This window comes from Schistocerca piceifrons, chromosome 5 (assembly GCF_021461385.2).
Source record: "Schistocerca piceifrons isolate TAMUIC-IGC-003096 chromosome 5, iqSchPice1.1, whole genome shotgun sequence".
Taxonomy (NCBI): domain Eukaryota; kingdom Metazoa; phylum Arthropoda; class Insecta; order Orthoptera; family Acrididae; genus Schistocerca; species Schistocerca piceifrons.
In genome coordinates this window covers 664,377,848-664,399,437 of record NC_060142.1, presented here as the reverse complement: position 1 = coordinate 664,399,437, position 21,590 = coordinate 664,377,848, and the positions used below count along the sequence as shown (strand labels likewise).

General features: G+C 38.7%; 1 protein-coding gene across 5 annotated transcripts in view; it reads left to right on the top strand.

Annotated features, from left to right (window-relative positions):
• Nucleotides 1–597: 597 nt before the first annotated feature.
• LOC124798133 (alpha-N-acetylglucosaminidase) overlaps nt 598–21,590 on the top strand; it is a 366,096-nt gene continuing 345,103 nt past the window's right edge. For 3 of the 5 annotated variants that reach the window (XM_047261401.1, XM_047261398.1, XM_047261402.1), the window contains exons 1-4: nt 598–887; nt 11,430–11,590; nt 12,457–12,638; nt 12,746–12,964. In XM_047261401.1, coding sequence (XP_047117357.1) covers nt 812–887; nt 11,430–11,590; nt 12,457–12,638; nt 12,746–12,964 — 638 coding nt within the window. In that variant the 5' untranslated portion in view covers nt 598–811. The remainder of the gene's footprint in view (nt 888–11,429; nt 11,591–12,456; nt 12,639–12,745; nt 12,965–21,590) is intronic. The other 2 variants (XM_047261400.1, XM_047261399.1) reach the window with 2 other exon arrangements.

The following is a 21,590-nucleotide window of genomic DNA, read 5'->3' as shown; positions in this document are numbered from 1 at the left end:
GAGTATTTTATTGAACACCGTCTACGCCGAATTCCAGCAGATTCCGCGTTGGTCAGTTCCCGATGATTACGTTGCTGGGCTTGTTTTGTTGTCTCGCCGATCACGTCGGGGTGACCAATTTGTCGGTGGTGTCTAACAAAGGTAAACACACACACAAATAAGAACTTAAAACTTCTTACGCGGAGAGAGGCATCGTCTGGACGAACTCATGCCAATGTCTTTGGCTCTTTGATCTTATAATTTAATTTTTGGACAACGCATTTTATTTTACTAGTCCAGTGGCATACCACCTCTTTACTTTGACAGTTTACTGTATGCATGTTGATTTAGCGATTGGTTGTCTGGTGGGATTTTAGTGGAAAATTTAACAAATTCGGAACCTGCAAGTGAATGTCTCATTTGGTGCCAATTCTTTAAATATTTGGTGTCAGTCTATAGAAGACGCTGTAGTTCTGAAAATATCTAAATGTTATTTATAATTACTAAATTTTAAGCATGTAGTTTGAAAATAGGTTCGCGAAAGCCGGATGGTGAAACTCCACGCAAGAAGAAAATGCACGTCAGCAGTTGTAATTAAATGTCTTTGACGAAAGCATTTCTTCGGCGTGCCTGCAATTTGGCGGCAAAATTCGATTGGACCTATGAGTATCAGCGGCTGGCAATCAAGATTGTTGCCTTAATTACTTTGCGGTCAATTAATACACCTTTTAGCGTAAACAGTTGGGCTCTATTGTTATCAGTAACACATATTATCTTTGTCCTTGACCAGCAGTGATGGAGCAGCATTTACTTATTGCACAACGCTGAGAAGATGAACATTTCGAACTTCGTCATGATGTTGATTTATTGCCTAATTTTGTACCTGATTCTCCCTTGTAGAGCTGATAGTAAGTAACTGATCTCTAGGATTTAATTTTGTAGGAAGTAACGCCAACTGACGTGGGGTAACGTAGGAAATTGGTATAATTCGTATAGTTCTGCGCGTTTTGGGAATCGTAAAATAGTATTCATATAGAAACATTTAAATTTTTGCGTTTGTAAACAGTCCTAAAAGCTAGGGAAAACCCCAAAACTTATCAAGTGTTTGTTTAGTTGTGGATTTAGAAATTACACTAAACTACTGCATTCTTCAAAATATGATTGTCATTTATGTATTGTAAACGCAAATCAAATACTTTACCAAGTGATTGGTGTCTTGAGGCGATTAAATGGCAATATACGAGAGTCACTTTCTAATGCAATTTTTATGTTACTGACCATATAAATGTTGCGGCCTTATTGCACAAGTCCCTATTACAACCTCGTACATGTTCCATATAAAAATACATTTTTGGGATTCAAGCGGCCCTTGAATATTAATGGCTTGGTTAACAATAAAAACTTAGTAAATTTGGAGTTGAAACAAATATCTAGTGTAAATTAATTACGGTAGCAGAATCGTGCTGAATTTATACTCATCAATGAAATATCTATATTGAGTCATAATGAGGCAGGTAGTACAAAATTTGGACATGATATAATTGGCGTATACCATTTGTAAGACAGCTCTCATGAAAGTAGTTAATATACAGTTGTAACGAAATATTTTATGATTGCCTACATATTTTTCTTATTTGTTTTTGGGCCATCTTGCACTATGGTGGCTGCGTCAAATACAGTACATCAATTATTGTAAGAAAAAAATATGCCATTCTTTATTCATCCAAAAATCTGTCCAAATCATAGATCATTACAGAAAAAATTGTATTGTTGGAGAATGTATACGCCATACCCTATCAGTAGGAACTAGTCCATTATTCATCAGGAATATTTGAGAACTCAGGTAAAGAAATGTTAATTTTTGTCACATGGTAATTTTTTCCAGACTTTGAATTCCTTTCAACATTTTGCAGTTACTAATCAAAAGTCTCTCATTATTAATAACACAATTAAGTTTACATTTTGAATAATGCTGAATGATGTGCTAGCAACATACTCTCAACTGTGCACATTGTGTTTCATATCATGGGAGACTCATTCAGAGGTGTGGAACTAAGAAAGTTATACATTAACAGACTCAAGCAGCCAGTGAAGTTATTCAACCAGCCAAATATAATTAATATTAAGCTACTCATGTTGATGTTAATGAGCCATTGCTTTTGTGTTCATATCTGTAACTTGTGACATGTTGGTAAATATCTGGCCAGAAGTCCAAAGTCGTGGGTCTCATTCCTCAGTTGATCCTAAGATTGTTTCATTAACTTCCTTCGTATCTGTCAATGAGAATAGCCACTGCTTTCTGTCTTATTCCACTCATCTGCACTTTTTACGTGCTAGTATACTCAAATTAAAATAAGTTTGTGATTGACACTTCAGTGAGTCAAGTGATAGGGGCCAGCTGCCAGCCTATCATATGAGGGTTGCACAGAAAGTAATGCACCACATTTTTTTTTCTCCAACAATTCTTTATTGAACATAATGAGAGTTACACACATGAAAGAATAGTGTTTTATGTACAGCCCTATTTTTCCACATAATCTCAATCCCATTCTATGGCCTTCCTCCAGCATGAAACAGGGCATGTATGCCCTGTCAGTACCAGTCCTTGTCTTTGTGGCAAAGCCAGTGCTTCACTGCGTTAGTCACCTCCTCATTATCCTCAAAATGTCTTCCACAAATGGCATCCTTTAATGGCCTAAACAGGTGGAAGTTCAAGAGGGCTAGGTCATGTGTGACAGCCGTGGATGGTCTCCCCGACTGCTGCAAATCGTGGAGCTTCGCCGAACCGCCTTCTGATGATCTTACCCTCCATGCCTAGTGACTAACTGTAATTCTGTCGACAGATTATCCATAGATTTTGTGAGTATTCCCACAGTTTCTTTCTCTGTGGTGAGATATTTAGTGATGGAACGTTTTGGTGAAAGGAGAAAATATAAAAATGCGGTAAATGTAGCAGGCAAAAAGCAATACAAACGTCTCAAAAATGAGATCGACAGGAAGTGCAAAATGGGTAAGCAGGGATGGCTAGAGGACAAATGTAAGGATGTAGAGGCCTATCTCACTAGGGGTAAGATAGATACTGCCTACAGGAAAATTAAAGAGACCTTTGGAGATAAGAGAACGACTTGTATGAATATCAAGAGCTCAGATGGAAACCCAGTTCTAAGCAAAGAAGGGAAAGCAGAAAGGTGGAAGGAGTATATAGAGGGTCTATACAAGGGCGATGTACTTGAGGACAATATTATGGAAATGGAAGAGGATGTAGATGAAGATGAAATGGGAGATATGATACTACGTGAAGAGTTTGACAGAGCACTGAAAGACCTGAGTCGAAACAAGGCCCCCGGAGTAGACAACATTCCATTGAACTACTGGCGGCCTTGGGAGAGCCAGTCCTGACAAAACTCTACCATCTGGTGAGCAAGATGTATGAAACAGGCGAAATACCCTCAGACTTCAAGAAGAATATAATAATTCCAATCCCAAAGAAAGCAGGTGTTGACAGATGTGAAAATTACCAAACTATCAATTTAATAAGTCACAGCTGCAAAATACTAATGCGAATTCTTTACAGACGAATGGAAAAACTGGTAAAAGCCAACCTCGGGGAAGATCAGTTTGGATTCCGTAGAAACACAGGAACATGTGAGGCAATACTGACCTTCCGACTTATCTTAGAAGAAAGATTAAGGAAAGGCAAACCTACGTTTCTAGCATTTGTAGACTTAGAGAAAGCTTTTGACAATGTTGACTGGAATACTCTCTTTCAAATTCTAAAGGTGGCAGGGGTAAAATACAGGGAGCGAAAGGCTATTTACAATTTGTGCAGAAACCAGATGGCAGTTATAAGAGTCGAGGGGCATGAAAGGGAAGCAGTGGTTGGGAAAGGAGTGAGACAGGGTTGTAGCCTCTCCCCGATGTTGTTCGATCTGTATATTGAGCAAGCAGTAAAGGAAACAAAAGAAAAATTTGGAGTAGGTATTAAAATCCATGGAGAAGAAATAAAAACTTTGAGGTTCGCCGATGACATTGTAATTCTATCAGAGACAGCAAAGGACTTGGAAGAGCAGTTGAATGGAATGGACAGTGTCTTGAAAGGAGGATATAAGATGAACATCAACAAAAGCAAAATGAGGATAATGGAATGTAGTCAAATTAAGTCGGGTGATGCTGAGGGAATTAGATTAGGAAATGAGGCACTTAAAGTAGTAAAGGAGTTTTGCTATTTGGGGAGCAAAATAACTGATGGTGGTCGAAGTAGAGAGGATATAAAATGTAGACTGGCAATGGCAAGGAAAGCGTTTCTGAAGAAGAGAAATTTGTTAACATCCAGTATTGATTTAAGTGTCAGGAAGTCATTTCTGAAAGTATTTGTATGGAGTGTAGCCATGTATGGAAGTGAAACTTGGACAATAAATAATTTGGACAAGAAGAGAATAGAAGCTTTCGAAATGTGGTGCTACAGAAGAATGCTGAAGATTAGATGGGTAGATCACATAACTAATGAGGAAGTATTGAATAGGATTGGGGAGAAGAGAAGTTTGTGGCACAACTTGACCAGAAGAAGGGATCGGTTGGTAGGACATGTTCTGAGGCATCAAGGGATCACCAATTTAGTATTGGAGGGCAGCGTGGAGGGTAAAAATCATAGAGGGAGACCAAGAGATGAATACACTAAGCAGATTCAGAAGGATGTAGGTTGCAGTAGGTACTGGGAGATGAAAAAGCTTGCACAGGATAGAGTAGCATGGAGAGCTGCATCAAACCAGTCTCAGGACTGAAGACCACAACAACAACAACAACGTTGCTTGTAATGTACATCACCTACAGATGTCATTTTGAAACTGTCTTGCAGCTACACTATCTGTCGGAAGTGATGGAAACTTGGTGCGCTCACTCGAGAGACTTCAAATAATGCAAACAAAATGTTTCGCATTCATAGCATTGTTTTTGGCTGAGAAAAAAAATGTGGTGCATTACTTTTTGGGCAACCGTCTTAGTTCTTTCTCGAGTGCCACAGGCTTGCTATCTTGCCTGTTTTGTAGGTGTATGGAGTGCTTTGTTTAATGTGCTGACAACACTGACCCCTGCCACTATAATCTGTCAGTCATGAAGTTATTGTAATTGTAATATATGATGTGCTAAATATATAAGTAACAAAATTAATGATATCAATATAATAGAAGGAAACATTCCACGTGGGAAAAATTATATATAAAAACAAAGATGAGGTGACTTACCGAACGAAAGCGCTGGCAGGTCGATAGACACACAAACATACACACAAAATTCAAGCTTTCGCAACAAACTGTTGCCTCATCAGGAAAGAGGGAAGGAGAGGGGAAGACGAAATGAAGTGGGTTTTAAGGGAGAGGGTAAGGAGTCATTCCAATCCCGGGAGCGGAAAGACTTACCTTTGGGGGAAAAAAGGACAGGTATACACTCGCACACACGCACATATCCATCCACACATACAGCCACAAGCAGACATGCGGTTGACTGACATGTGACGCACTAAACACACAACAGAAAACAGTATTTATGTCAGTTTTCAAGCCCTTTCTTTTTCTGGAGTAGTCTTACACACACACACACACATACACACACCTAATTGTACACGCATGTGGTTTATCTATAGCAGTTGTCTAGACAGATGGAGGTGAGGAGGGGGTAGGCAAGGATTCACAAGGCGTCAAGTGGGTAGTGTGATAGGGTATGGCAGGTATTTCAACAGATGACTCAGCGGCTGCATAGCTATGAGTTGAGAGGGTAGTGCATAGAAGAGAGAGTGGAGGAGGGGAGGGAGGGAAGAAAAGAGAGGAAGGTGGATGGAGACAGGGAGGGAAGAGAGAAAAGAAGAGGGATGGAAAGAGTTGGAGAGGGAGGGAGCCCAGATGTGGGGGGAGAGGGAGGGGGGGGGGGGGAGAGTGGTGAGAGGACAAACACAATTTGGATAATGAAACAGTAGTATGGACAGAGAAGCAAAAGATAATGTGAGCCATTGGGAAACAAGATTACTGGATGTTTTGGCAGGGTAGTTGTGATAGTGCAGGATATGCTGAGGGGACAATTCTCACCTGTTTAGTTCAGAAAAACTAGTGCTGGAGGGGGGTATCCAAATGGTGTAGCATCTGTTGAAGTCATTTGCGCTGTGTTGTGTTGTGCAGCAGGTACAGCAACTGGATGGTCAAATTTGCAGTTTGCCACACAGTTTGGCGGTGACCATTCATGCAAGTAGACGGTCAGTTAATTGTAATGCTCACATAGAACACTGCACAATAGTTGCAGCAGAGTTGATATATAACATGGCTGGTTTCACATATAGCCCTGTCTTTTTAGGGTAGGAAATGCCTGTGATTGGACTGCTGTAGGAGGTGTTGGATGGGTGTATGGGACAGGTCTTGCACCTGTGTCAGCCACAAAGGCATGACGTGGGGTGTAGGATTGGGAACAGAATTGGAATAGGGATGAACAAGGATATTCTGTAGGTTGTGTGGGTGGCAGAACACAACTCTGGGTGGTGAGTAGGATATTGTGTAGGACATCCCTCATCTCAGAGCACATTGAAAGGTAGCCAAAGCCCTGGTGAAGGATGTGGTTGAACTTTTCGAGGTCAGGGTGATTCTGGGTGATCAGAGGATTGCTGGTCTATGGCTTTTAACAGATTTACTGGTGTCAGAGGTGTAGAGGACACGGGAGATATGTTTATGAATGAGCTGGCTAGGATACTGTCTTGTCAGTAAAGACGTGGTAAGGTTATTGGTATACTTTGGCAACTCCTGCTTTCCATTGCAGATGCCCACGGGTGGCAAGTCTGCAAGAGTTACAGTACCAATATAGCACAGCCATGCTGGCTAATGATACAAGTCCACACCAGTTACTCATTCATACTCTTGCCCCGCATTTAATAAAAAGGCTGCTGCCTGTTCAGGAACTATCAGTTAGTCTGGTCTCTCCACAGATACTCCTCTAATGTAATTGCATCTATGATATCTGTAACATTAAGGCACACAATTTTGTAACCCCAGGGACGAACAATATTTATTGAACACAAGTAACTTCTGTAACAACAAATTAAAGTTGTCTATTATTTCGCTAACCTGGTCGAAGATTTATCTGAGCAAAATAAAAATTAATATGATGTAGATCCAGACTACTTGATTAAAGTCCAAGCAGTGCTCAGCTGTAAGCATGCTTTCTTCCAAGTGGTGGTGGAAACCACAAGTTCCTAATTCATAGCGCTATGCACACAGTAAGCAGTTGCAGCGGTCGGAGTCCACAAATAGAGGCGAGTTGAATAACTGCAAATGTGGAAGAGACCATTGCCTGGCAGCCTTATATTTGACTGCTGTGGAAATTTACTTGGCCGCCCTGCGATATTGGCCACATTTGTGGTGCAGTTGTCCTCACTGGTGTGGGCGATATTATGCATATTGATATTATTGATACATCTGTATCCTTCATTTTCACATCTTCACAAGTGTCCCCCGCACCCTGCCCTTGGCATTCAGTTGGCTTCCACAAAGTCTGAGCATTATTGATAAAAATACTGGATTATGACAGGCAGAGCATTGCCTTATGAACCATAATAATGTGACAACTGAGTTTCAGTATGTTACTGCAGGCAATGCTGCAGAATACTAAGGATGTTGTCAGTCAGACTAAATCTTGGCATTACATCAAGAGAAGAATGTGGTCTCAGAGCAAAATTACATATGTATGACATGTTGTTCAACAGATCAGCACACCGAGGGGAACACTGCAGAAATAATTTTGTGGTACATGAAACAATGGAAACTCCAGGCAGGGATATCAACATTGTAGGGAAAGATAGATTGCTACTTACCGATCTGCTGGAGTCGGCGGTCATGTGTACATGAAGTACGCTTGATGGTGTGTATGAATATGTGTGTTTCTCTTTTGCTGATGAAGGCTATGGACTGAAAGCTTTGTGTAAGTGTCTTTTAATTGTGCTTGTCTGCAGCTTACATTTGTTCTTTATGGTGAGTAGCAATCTATCTTTTCCTACATTTGTGATATGTAAGATGTACAAAAATTTTAATGTGTTCTGTCAGTAGTTTCTAATCTGAATTTTATTGGTACGGGCAAGCATTCACAGCTTTTGCAAGTTAAAAGTTCCAAGATAAGTATGGTACATGTAGTTACAGGAAAGGATGAGAATTAATAAGTTTTTGAAATTATCTTGAGAAAGCTGTGTAATTGTGAATAAGAATTGCTGTCCAGTACATAGCTTAAGGGAAGTCACAGTACTGCCAATAGATAGGTGGACCCCTCTACAGTCTGAGAGACACACCCTTTCTTCTCCTTACTTCTTAACCCCCCATCCCTCGGGAAGGAACTGGGCCATTTCGTACCAAGTGGTCTAATTTCGGAAAAAGTTCCCATCATGAATTTTGTGTGAACATTTGCACATGTTCTCAGTGAACACTGGTAGAGTTTTACTGCCGCCAATTTGCGGAGATATAGCAATTTGTTTGATCTCGTAGTGCTGTTATCAACAGTGCACCCTTGAGTTTTGGCAACTTTAAAACAACACCATCTTGTACAACTCTCTGCCCTCTCTTAAGCAAATTAATAATAATAAAAATGATTTACAAGCGATTTGCATATGGATAATTTGAAGCAAAGTTGGCCGAAGAAATAGATGCCCGAAAAAAATGTGAAATTTAGCTTTATATCCACCAGTAATTGTGGGATATACCTGAAACTCTGCCATAATAACTTACCAATACATGTCTTTGAATTTAAAATTTCATTCTCCTGCTGCTTTCCAATAGTTTACAAAGTGAGGGCAAAAATGATTTTTCTATAAATGTCAAAAATGGCTAATTTTGGTCCTCTTTTACAAAAAAATCCTCGGCAAACTCTTTTAAACAGTTTTCATTTGAATGACCATGTTTTTAACCACCTTAAAAGCTGTATTTGGTTCAGTAATGCAAGCATATAAGGCCCCGAAAAATAATGAGAAGGTGATGGTGCATTGTACATGGGACCATATTCTGCTGGTACTCAAATTTGACATTTTTTGTTATGTTCTACAATTGTTTAGTTCTCTCTGTGAAAGATAATCAAAAGCTAGAGTCAGAAAAACTGAAAGTAAGTATGGTAGTAAAAAATTCAAGTAGCTTGAAGTAAATGAGCTTAGGATCCTAAAAGAGACCTCCTCTAGGTTTGGTCTCTGACATTTGTAGAAATGCATCATCAGCTTGGGATCCTGTGTAAAGAAACCCTTATCGGGTTAGGGAATGTGTGGTAAAGAAACTCACCTGTGACATCTGTTGTGCAGCTATTAGGGTAGCCCTTTTGGCAATGGGGATGCTCTTTTTCTCACTTAAAAGTGGCAAACACGTCCTGGACCATATCAAGACATTTATGCAATTTTTCACGTGTACATTAGTGTTCCAGATTAACTGCAAACTATCTCACAAACTGTACACTTTAACTTAAACCAGAACATATCGTGTCAATAGCATTCCACATTAAAAAGACACACTAATTAATCTCTGTAACCCAACTGTGAGCTTCACCAAAATTTACATGATGTAACAGTGGTGTTAAACCTGCAGGACATTTATATGAAGTGTACTGTAGCTGGTGAAGTTTATAGCCCGTTTGATTTCGTAGTTATAGCAGAAAAACTGACTGAAATATATCATGATGAGTTGTGACAAAAAAAAAAAACCTTGTTTTGAAGTTTTTTTGAGTTATTCACACATTGTCTCACTTCCTAATCATGAAGACTTGTGATATTGCTTCCTCAGAGAGTACTAAACAACTGTAGAACATAATAAAATCTTTCAGATTTAATTTGCGTACCAGCAGGATATGGGCCCATTTTCAATACACCTCCACTGTACTGACATTTTTGGGGCCTTATGTTCATGGATTGAAAAACCAAATAAAATTTTTTTGGTGGTTTAGAACATAGTCTTCTTAATGAAAATGATTAAGAGAGTCTGCAGACGACCCTTTTTTGTAAAAGTGGGTCAAGAAGTAGCAGTTTTTGGCATTTTTTGGAAAAATTGTCATTTTTGCCCTCTGTTTGTAAACTCTTGGAAAGCAGTAGCAAAATGAAGTTTTATATTCTAATATCTTGTGTTGACAAGTTATGTGCAAAGTTACAGGTGTATCCTGTAATTATGTCCAGAGATATAAAAAGCTAAACTTCACATTTTTTCAAGTGCCTATTTTTTCGGTGAACGTTGCTTGACCTTGACGTTTTTTAGTGCCTTATATGCTCACATTGCAAATCAAATGTAGTTTTTATGCGGTTTAGAACATGGTCTTTCTGATGAAAATGGTTTAAGAGAGTTTGCAGAAGACTCTTTTTTCTAAAAATGGGTCAAAAGTAACAATTTTTTGCATTTTTAGAAAAATCATCAACTTTACTCAATTTGTAGGCTATTGAAACACAGTAGGAGGATGAAATGTTATATTTTACAACCTTGTATTGGTAAGTTATTATGTGCAAGATTTCGGGTGTGTCCCCTAATTACTTCCGGAGGTATAAGAAGCTAAGCTTCACATTTTTTTTCGAGTGCCTATTTTTTTCGCTGATCTTGCTTCAAATTATGCACATGAAATTCACTTAGGCAATCTCTTTTCATTATTTCGCTTAAGAGAGTGCAAAAAGTTGTACGAGATGATCTAGTTGTGTTTCTTTCAAGAAAATATTGCTGGAGCTGATATTTCTCAAAGTTGCCGAAAACTCAAGGGTGCACTGTTGATATCTGTGCTATGGGGTTAAACAAATGACTATATCTCCGGAAGTATGGAATTAATGACCGTGGAACTTTACCAATGCTCGTTGGCAACATGTGCAATTGTTCGTACAAAATTTCATCAGAATCTGTCGCCATGGTCATGTGGGAACCTCTATACCAATTAACATGGAATGATCCAACTACTAGCTCTGAAAGTTATTGTAGTGTATGTGCTTGTACGTTTGTTGTTTGTTAGTACTGGCATTTTATTACTCCTTAAATAATTTGAAGTAAGGAAATGTGTAATTTGGCTTGTGATGATCAGTGCACCATAGATTATTATTGCAAAGTGTTTTTCATGTATGGTCAATTCTGAGACAGATCACATTACCTGTTTGTGAAATCTCTTCATAAAGAGGTGAAAGGTTATTAGAAATGGTACACAAGCTTGGGCAGGGCAGGGATGAGAAGGAAAGTAAGCCATCTGCTTTTCAATTGAACCATCCTAGTATTCAGATTAACTGATTCAGGGAAACCATAGCAAATCTAGACTAGATGTGCTTTCAAATCCTACTCCTGAATGTGTTTCCAGTGTACTATGCTCTGTGCCACCTCTGCCAGTGTCTTCATTTATGGTGTGGGGTGCTGCTGCTGGTGAATGGTGTGTATTCTCATTTTATCAACTTGCTATATTTATGGGTTTTAGTATGTGGATTTTGTTTTCAGATTTTCAGGCTACTTTAGGACATCTTGTTCCGCGAGCTAATGCAGAAATACAATCAAATGGAGCATTTGGGGTTATACAGCGCCTCATTCCAGAGAAGGCACACCTGTTCAATGTTACTGTGGATCCTAGTATTGGCCCTGTTGCGAGGGATACATTTAAGGTTGGTGATTGAGCAGTTATTAAGGGAAAACAAAAATGGTACATGATCTACCACTTTGCAAGTAAAATATATCTTTCTGTCAAATATTTATTTGTGTAATCTGTGTAATTGTGGTCATTATCTCATCCTGGATTTTCCATTATTTGTGTAATTAATTTTTCACTCTACAGGGGAAGATAAATGCAAAACTTGCTGACAGATTAAAAGTGTGGCGGACTGAGATCCAAACAGTGGAAGCAATTGGTTGTAAATGTATTGAAACTATTAATAAAACTTGTATATGTATGTTACTACAGTTCTAGAAAAAATAAATTTTCAGGTTGCTTTCTTATATTGAAGGAATAATTTTGATTTAAGGCGCTATTTATGATGTGTGGCTGAGTGACAGACTACAGATTTAAAGGTCCAGGATTCAAATCCAGTCAATACTCCAATGTTTTCTGTATTTCGTCACTTCATTTACCTATAGCAATGACTTGTTTGTGTGAAAAATACAAAGAGACACTGTACTTCAGAATCCATGATGTTAAATTGTAGGCTCTCCTACAACTGAGTGGGTAAGTCAGTTCTAAGGTTACAGGAAGGCAAGGGCATACAACTTCATGTAGGACCATGACTGGTAAAGCTCTGTGATGCTTAAACCAAACATTGTATATTACTACTGACTTGTGCTTGCTGTGGAAGAATTGATTAAGACAACTTTCTTGGGAGGGGTGTATTTTGGGTGGTACATGATTTGGTTTGATGGCATATTCTTATCTTTTTTTTAATGCATGTAAAAGTTACCTGTTCATTGTAAACAGTCTGCCACATTTCATATCGTTTCAAGTTCAAATGTATCGGCTACATTTTTATTGCTTTTTTAGGTAATAAAAGAAAGTGACAGTGAAATTGTTCGTATAATTGGAACTAGTGGTGTGGCTGCAGCATGGGGCTTTCATCATTATCTGAAATATTACTGTGGATGCCATGTGTCATGGGAAGCAACGCAGCTGAACCTGCCACAAGCATTGCCAGAAGTAAACATAACTATTACATCCCGTGATAGGTTTGTGATTATTTTCCTTGTGAATATTATTGTCATAATGTGGAAATTAAGTTTTGATTGCATGTAAATTTACTGCACTGTTTGATTTATTTTTCTGATTAACTTAGGTTTCGGTATTATCAAAATGTCTGCACTACAAGCTACAGTTTTGTCTGGTGGGACTGGGCACGTTGGGAGAAAGAAATTGATTGGATGGCCATGAACAGCATTAATTTGGCTCTTGCATTCAATGGTCAGGAAGCTATATGGATGCAAGTGTATAAGAGGCTGAATATGACTGCTGACGAAATTGATGAACATTTTACAGGACCTGCTTTTTTTGCCTGGTAGAGTATTTTACATTTCAGTTTGCTTTTGACGCCGGTAAATTGTGTGATTGTTTGTATATTTTGTGTTATAATCAGTAACGGTTTTTTCAGCTTAGCACAATTACAGCATATCACTAAGATTCCCTATCTTTATTGAAGTTGTAGGATTTTTTGTATCCAGTTTTGCAACAATGATAAATGTGATTTCTTCTGTTGCCTTATTTCTCTATGTTAGATACACAAAATGAATTAACAACAAACTATTACTTAAAACTTGAGTTAGTGTAGCAGTACCATTTCCACAATGCAAGTAAACTGCAATGGGGCTTTTATTCTTCAAATCTTTGTCAGATATATAAATAATCACATAGCTTTGTTTACATCAGTGTAATTTCATTGATAAACAGTATGTGCAGAAAATTATCCATATAACAGTTTGTCATTATGATAGCAGTATCTCATAACTCAAAAACTGTCAATTCTGAGTTACATATTTCTTCATGATATGAAATACCCCATATCTCAATATAGGTAGGATTGGCTTTTCTATACCAAAGTGTCAAAACCTTTTGTCTTGTAATGTTCAACTCTTAAGGTATGGAACCTCATGTCTCAGAAGAATGTTTCTGACTGGCATTTTACCACATTTCTTTCACTGTTCTGCCTGTGTAATAATTATTTTGAGTTTGTTGGCATTATTTATAACATACTTCGTGTAATTTAAAAGTGTTACAGTGTAGTGATTAATACACAATAAGTTACTAATTCCTCAAGCAATTAGTTAATATATGCTGAAGTTTAAATAGGCTATCCAAAAATGGAAAGAACAGAAATAACGTAGTACTTTATTTTCAATAAGAAAACAATCTAGTACAAGCAGCATGGGGCATATGAATAAGATGGAGAATATACTTAATACTCGAAATTTTGGAGAACATTCTGAGATTCTTATGATTAAAGTGTGTCGGAGAATAGACTTTACCCAAGAATGTTCCCAGCATGATTAAAATGGTGGTGGGAGTTGCTCAAAACAAAGAACATTCTTGATTTTCATATGAGTAAAACTGTAGGAGTTTCTCAAAACCAGAGAACATACTCTGTGTTTTGAAGTGAGCTCCGTAGCATACTTTGAACTGATTCAGTTCTGTTGAGGTCAAGTTTTATCAACTTTTTGATAGTAATGGCAGAATTTATGTTGCTTGAAAAACAAAAAGAGATACATGTGACCCGAAGAAATACTGAAGAGAGAAACTGTAGAAGTTTGTATGGGTTTAACAATAATAACATTATTTGTCCGGTGAACTTCCTTCCAGAAAATCTTGAAAGAAGAGGGAGCGACCCTTCAAACGAAGTGAAAATCAAAACATTTTTGTTGCTCTTTGGCACACCCAAGTTTTCAGACTGATGTACGAGACGACTTTGGTGTACACCAAGTAGCTGTATCACTGACATTTCCAGATGTTCGTCATCATTTCTTCTCACAGCATAAATTTTATATTTTGTAATATTAGAAGTAAGTAGGCTGATCAGAAAAATTAACAACTGGTTTATTACAAACCTAGTGATCTGTTTCTCATAACGACCGCTTATGTACTTAACGCATGAGGAAACCATTATGCACCATATTTAACCAACATTATCTCATGTTAGGAAGCTCTGACAGAGTTCTGGTTTGGAGTAGATGAAAAGGTCATATAATCTTAAGATTTCTTTTGCATAATGTGTTCACCTGACTTCAATAATAAAAAAGTGTCCTGCCTGTCAAAAATTTGGTAACATGGCAAGAAAGTGCATTTTCGTAAACTGTCCATGATCGTCTTAATAATTTGTTGCTGCACATAAAAGTAAAATCGAAACTCAGTGCAACTCTTTCAGAACACATTGATGCCAGTTCCATATTTGTACATTGAATAGTTTGCGTGTTTGAGTGGACTGAATGAAATGTAACATATGCACGCATTCTGTGCCGGACACGGCAGATGACACATAGTAAGAATGAGAACCTTCTCAAGGAGGAGGAGAGCTAGTGAGAAGGAACTTCCTCGTCAGAGATTATGCTTTGAATTTTTTATTCATGTGAAATTGAGAACTTTCTCAAAGAATGTCCTTTTGCTCTGAAAATCTTCTCTCGAGAAGACCATTATAAAATATCATAAAATTAAAAAATAAAATCCACCAACAAAAATAAAGTTAGCTTAGATTTAAATTGTGTCATTCTTCGTCCATCTTATTGTGTGTTATTGTACCAAAACTTATCTTTCATTTTGAGGATGCATTTCTCTCTCTCTCTCTCTCTCTCTGTGTGTGTGTGTGTGTGTGTGTGTGTGTGTGTGTGTGTGTGTGTGTGTTAGATAGTAATTTTCTGTGACACCCCTATAATAATTATACGAAGTAACTCAGAAGTACTTAATATATAAATTTTACATCCAGTCAGCAAATTTTCTAACAGTTTCTCTTGATATTGCTGGAAACTTAGCTGCAAGTAAATTATTTGAATCAAGGGGAAGTAGAATATTGAAGGTAGCGCTATAGTTGCCTAAAATTTCTCATTCAGAAGTACCGAGTGTACTGCTAGCATCATTCTCACTAGTAGATGATAGATGAGTTACAATCAGTTCTAGCTGTTAAAATGAAGTGGTATAATCAAAATAAAAGGAAAAGCCAAGTTGAAAAAATGAACATGCTAAATAATGCTATGGAGCCAGAACCTATGAATGAAGGCACTGAAATAACAAGAAAGTGTGATAAGAAAGGTAAAGCAGATCTTGCTATATGGAAATTTCTTGAATGAATGATAAAAATATAAAAGTAATGTGAGGGAAAGACGAAAGGATGTGGGTTTTAAGGGAGAGGGTAAGGAGTCATTCCAATCCCGGGAGCGGAAAGACTTACCTTAGGGGGAAAAAAGGACGGGTATACACTCGCACACACACACATATCCATCCACACATATACAGACACAAGCAAATTTTCTAACAATTTCTCTTGATATTGCTGGAAACTTAGCTGCAAGTAAATTATTTGAATCAAGGGGAAGTAGAATATGTCTGCTTGTGTCTGTATATGTGTGGATGGATATGTGTGTGCGTGTGAGTGTATACCCGTCCTTTTTTCCCCCTAAGGTAAGTCTTTCCGCTCCCGGGATTGGAATGACTCCTTACCCTCTCCCTTAAAACCCACATCCTTTCGTCTTTCCCTCTCCTTCCCTCTTTCCTGATGAGGCAACAGTTTGTTGTGAAAGCTTGAATTTTGTGTGTATGTTTGTGTGTCTATCGACCTGCCAGCGCTTTCGTTTGGTAAGTCACATCATCTTTGTTTTTAGATATATTTTTCCCACGTGGAATGTTTCCCTCTATTATATTAAAAGTTATGTGAGTTAGAAAAAAGAACAACAAATTGAAATAAACAAAGAACTTAGAAAAATGGGTCCACAACACTCTCAGAAATTCTGTTGCAAATCAAAGAAAAAGCGAATTTATTCTTCAGTCTCTGAGAAGAACCATAGTAAAATATTTCTAACCTTCTGGTCAAATATGAACTGCAAACTACAGGAAGTGTATGTTGCTGATCTAATTAACAGGAAAGAAATAACAAAAAATCAAAGTAGGAATATCAAGAAGAAAATGTAGTCTTCAGTACAACTTAAAACTAACATACGATATTCACTCATGTATAAAGGAAAGCTCCTTCTAGCTTTAGAAGTTGATGAATTTTCAATAATCAGTTGGAATAAAAATAGTAAAGAGCAGGTGCAGCTCATAATTAAAGATTCTGAGGTGGAACCACCCCAAAATACATATTAAAATATATTTCTCAGTAATTGATTACAGAATTTTAAGTTATAAGATGCATTTCAAATATTTCCCACACGAATATTAACAGTCAGTGCTTTTGTAAATGTTGATATCGACTGAAGTTTCTTGAACAGGTCGTAGCTAGTCTTAACACTTTGAAGACCGAGCGGCTAGGGTGTCATACAGCTGGCTGATACTGTGCATTTTCACAGTTTTTCTGTTGCATTGTGTACTGCACAAATCCGTTACGTGACAAATTAGTAAGGAAAGAGGAGAGTAAAATTTTCTAGGTTCGAACAACTGGTGTTACTCAATCATGCGGAAGTATCGGCAGCTGCTAGCCAGGCACTGTAAACATCTGAACACCATTACTTTGTCAGGAAGACAGCAGGCGTCACAGTCCTGAGTGAGAGTGCGAGCGAGCTCAGCAGAAAATTGTTAGAAGAATGCAGACCTAATTGCCTTTGTAACACTATGTAAGAGACACTAGGTAGGATCCAAAAACACCTTGCAGTAGTTTTCCTCAGCAGTGAAGATACTACAGCAAATTTATTAAGCAAATTTAGCTGAAATGGAGATTGCTGACGACTTGGGAAGAGCAGAACCAGTTCAGTCATTACGAATGAAGTCATAGAGCGGAGCCTCTCCACAACAACATAAATACTCCATCCCCATTAGCCTAGGGCAAGGGTCTCCAAACTACGGCCCACGGACCGAAACTGGCCCGCGAGGGCCGGCAAACCGGCCTGCGTTAGCTGGCCGGACATCCACGGTATCCGGCCCGCCAAATATTTGAGGTGGTACCTATACTACCAACAATTGAGTTTCTAGGCCTATCGCGACCGATACACCGCGACATTGTCGGAGCTCTATCTTTACAAAGCGGAAGGTCATGGTTAAACTTGTGACTATGCACAATAAACAGACAGACCATTCTCCGTGCGATAGTGAGAAAAAAGAACGGTTAACAGACTAGTTTGGCGAAAACATTTTAAGTAAAAAAATTCTTTGCATTTTATTCTACTCACGAATCTGGTGCAAGTCTTTCAAATGGACGCCACTTCGGTGACTAGCCTTAGTAATCAGTCATTACAGAAGATGATTCTTAAGTGAGGTTTCACTCTCTTTTGATTTCGTTGTAAATTACACATAGCAAGTAAATCGTATAAAATATTATTCTAGCTGTTTCCACAACCTTAGATTTTTGCGATTTCACCTTTCCTTTAGCCTTACATTACGGTGATCATTGAGTGCTAGGGTGCTTTAATCCCACTAGGTAGATCTTGGCCCTTATGACTTCGTGGAGGAGTCAATGTGGCCCACGGACTAAAAAGTTTGGAGACCCCTGGCCTAGGGCATTTATTTAATAGGCTCAATGACATTCATGTTGTTCACACTCGATTCTCTGGTTGTCTACATGTACATCTAGTAACTAGATAGGTGGAAAAGACACTGTTGTTTTATAATGAAATTCGAAAAAATGCCGAGGAATCAAAGGCTGTTGCACTCTTGGTTCAAAAGAGGACATGTAAATGACGACAGGCAAGGTTTAATAGAGATTCATGCATGTGTGAAAAGATCTATGCATGAAGCATACAATGGCTACTACTGTCATACATTGGTTAAAGATATGGTGAAGAACTCGAAAAATTCCGGTCCTTTGTAAAATCTCCAGGCAGGTCTAAGGCTTCCATCCATGTCATAGTAATAAGCACCCCTGGCATAGAGAATTCTTGAGCATATTCTGAGTTTGAATATAGTAAATTTCATTGAGACCGAAAAGCTCATGTCCACGAATCAGCAAGGGTTTAGAAAGCATTGCTCATGCAGATCCCAGCTTTCTCTTTTCTCATATGATACCCGAACTATGGGTGAAGGGCAGCTGGAAGATTCCGTTTTTCTAGAGTTTGAAAAGTATTCAGCATGGTACTCCAATGCTGACTGTTGATGAGGGTACGTGTGTACGGAATAGGCTCTCAGATATGTGACGGGCTTGAAGACTTCTTATGTAATAGAACCTAGTATGTTGTCCTCGATGTTGAGTGTTCATCTGAAGAAGTGTGATAGGACCGTTGTTATTTTCTATATGCAAAACTGATCTGGCAGGCAGGGTGGGCAGCAATTTTTGGTTGTTCACGGATGAGGCTGTGGTCTAAAGAAGGATGTCGAAGATGAGTGACTTTAGGTTGATACAAGATGACCTAGACAAAATTTCTAGTTGGTGCGATGAATGGCGACTGGGTCTTAATGTAGAAATACATAAGTTAATACAGATGAGTAGAAAAAAACAAGTCCATAATGTTCAGATACAGCATTAGTCGTGTTCTGCTTGACACAGTCACATTGTTTAAATATCTGGGCGTAACGTTGCGAAGCGATATGAAATGGAATAAGCATGTGAGAATTGTGGTAGGGAAGGCAGATGGTCACCTTCGGTTTATTGGGAGAATTTTAGAAAAGTGTGGTTTATCTGTAAAGCAGACTACATGTAGGACGCTTGTGCAACCCATTCTTGAGTACTGCTTGTTTGTTTGGGATCCACACCAGTTTGAATGATATATGTAGATGTAGGTCTACTCCCTGGAACAGCATGTGAATCAACCACACGCATCGCGGTCACCGCCATCTCCAATCAGGGCTACTGATAGGGCATATCGACCTTGCCAGTTAGTGGCAAACTGCCGCAGTGGGGTGTCATAAACTTTTATCCCAAGCTGATGCAGCTTCCTTGGCAGTCTTTAGTCCGCTGTTGGGTTCAGCTCGTTCCTCTCCGAATTACGTGTGGCCACAAACTATCACAGAAGACACATCGATGACGACTTGTATTCTGAGTAATAAATTGAATAATTTTCAATGCTGTTTCATTGCGGTGCCACACAGGTCCTTGGTCTGCATCCTGACAAAACAGTAGGAGTGTCCAACCCGGTAGTGAGCGAACCCTACAAATTAGGAGACAATCTGAGCAGCCCTCTTAGGTTGTTTGCATGTGATGATGTTGTTTATTGTCTAGTAAGTCATCAGAAGATCAAAAGAAATTGCAGAATGGTTTAAAAAGATATTTATATGGTGCAAAAATTGGCATTGACCCTATATAATGAAAAGTGTAATGTCATCCACATGAATGCTAAAAGGAATCAGTTACGTGATTAATCAATCTATCAATCTAAAGATTGTAAATTCAACTGAATACCTAGGGATCACAATGACAAGAAACTTAAATTGGAAAGAACACAGAAAATGTTGTGGGGAATGTGAACCAAAGACTGCGATTTATTGGCAGAACAGTTAAAAAATGAAACAGGTCTACTAAAGAGACTGCCTACACTGTGCTTGTCCATCCTCTGTTGGAGTACTGCTGTGTGCTCTGGGATCCTTACCAGATAGGATTAACAGAGTACATTGAGAAAGTTCAAAGAAGAGCAGCGCATTTTGTGTTGTCGTGAAATAGGGGAGAGAGTGTCATGGACATGATACAAGATTTGGGATGGACACCATTAAAACAAAGGTGTTTCTTGTTATGGCAGTATCTTCTCATGAAATTTCAGTCACCAACTTTCTCTTCTGAATGCGAAAATATTTTGTTGAAGCCGACCTACTCAGGGAGAAACGATCATCATAATAAAATGAGGAAAATCAGAGCTTGCACGGAAAGGTATAGGTGTTCATTTTTTCCACGTGTTGTTCAAGAGTGGAATAATACAAAATTATTGTGGATGTGGTTTGATGAACCCTCTACCAGGCACGTAAATGTGATTTGCAGAGTAGCCATTTAGATGTAGGAATAGATGGTGACATACAACCTGGCCGTAAATAGAGGCCCACCGGCCTCAACAGAAAGGCTGGGAATAATTCTAGTCCTAAAAGCTTCTGTTTTCATCAAGAGTCTCTTACTGTTAATAGATTTGATAGTACTGAGTTAAAATTGCTGGGCTTGATGTTCACTGTGCATCCATAAACCACAATGGATTGTACACAAGCCTTGTAGAATTGCAGTAGACATACTTGGTCTGCCCACTCATCTTATGAATGTGGGTGTCTTGCAATGTTGAATGCTCTGTGTTTCCATTTGCTTTGAAATATCTCAGGTGCGGTAGCCATATAACCATGTAAATGTTTTATCGAAAGCTAGACCCAGGTTCCTCAATGAATTTTCAAAATTAAGAGCTGTGGCCTTTACTCATAGCTCAGGGTGACTAGGGGTAGCATCCTTGATTAGTAATCAAAACATCCTCGGTCCTGAGCTCTAAACCTGCCACTGCTTAAATTCTCATTAATAATCAACATCGGCAGCCGAAGACTTCTGGCATAAGAAGTCACCCTAATTCTGCCGATGGCCTTGTCAAAGAGGGCGGAGGAACGGACAGAGATTCAGGGCACCCTCTTGTCCTTGGGGAGGGAAACTGCCCCTAAAGGTGGAAGAATCAATAGTGATCAACGGCATGAGGTTGCAGAAGGCAATGGAAATCACTGCATTAAAGACACAAGGTGTGTATCTACAGGATATGTGGCCTGTAATTGAAAAAGTGTCATGATGCTCTCTCCATTGGCAAAAGATTCCAGAATAGTTTCCCATTCAGATCTCAGGGAGGGGACTGCCAAGGGGAAGGTGACCATGAGAAAAAGGTTGAATAACCAACGAAAGGATAACATTCTACTAGTTGGGGTGTGGAGTGCCAGAAGCTTGAATGTGGTAGGAAAGATAGGCTCAGCCTAGATATAAAAGGGTCTGTGAAGTGAAATGGAGAGAAGATAAGGATTTATGGTCAGATGAGTATAGGGTAAAACCATCAGCAGCAGAAAATGGTATAATGGTTATAGCATTTGTTATGAATAGGAAGGTAGGGCAGAGA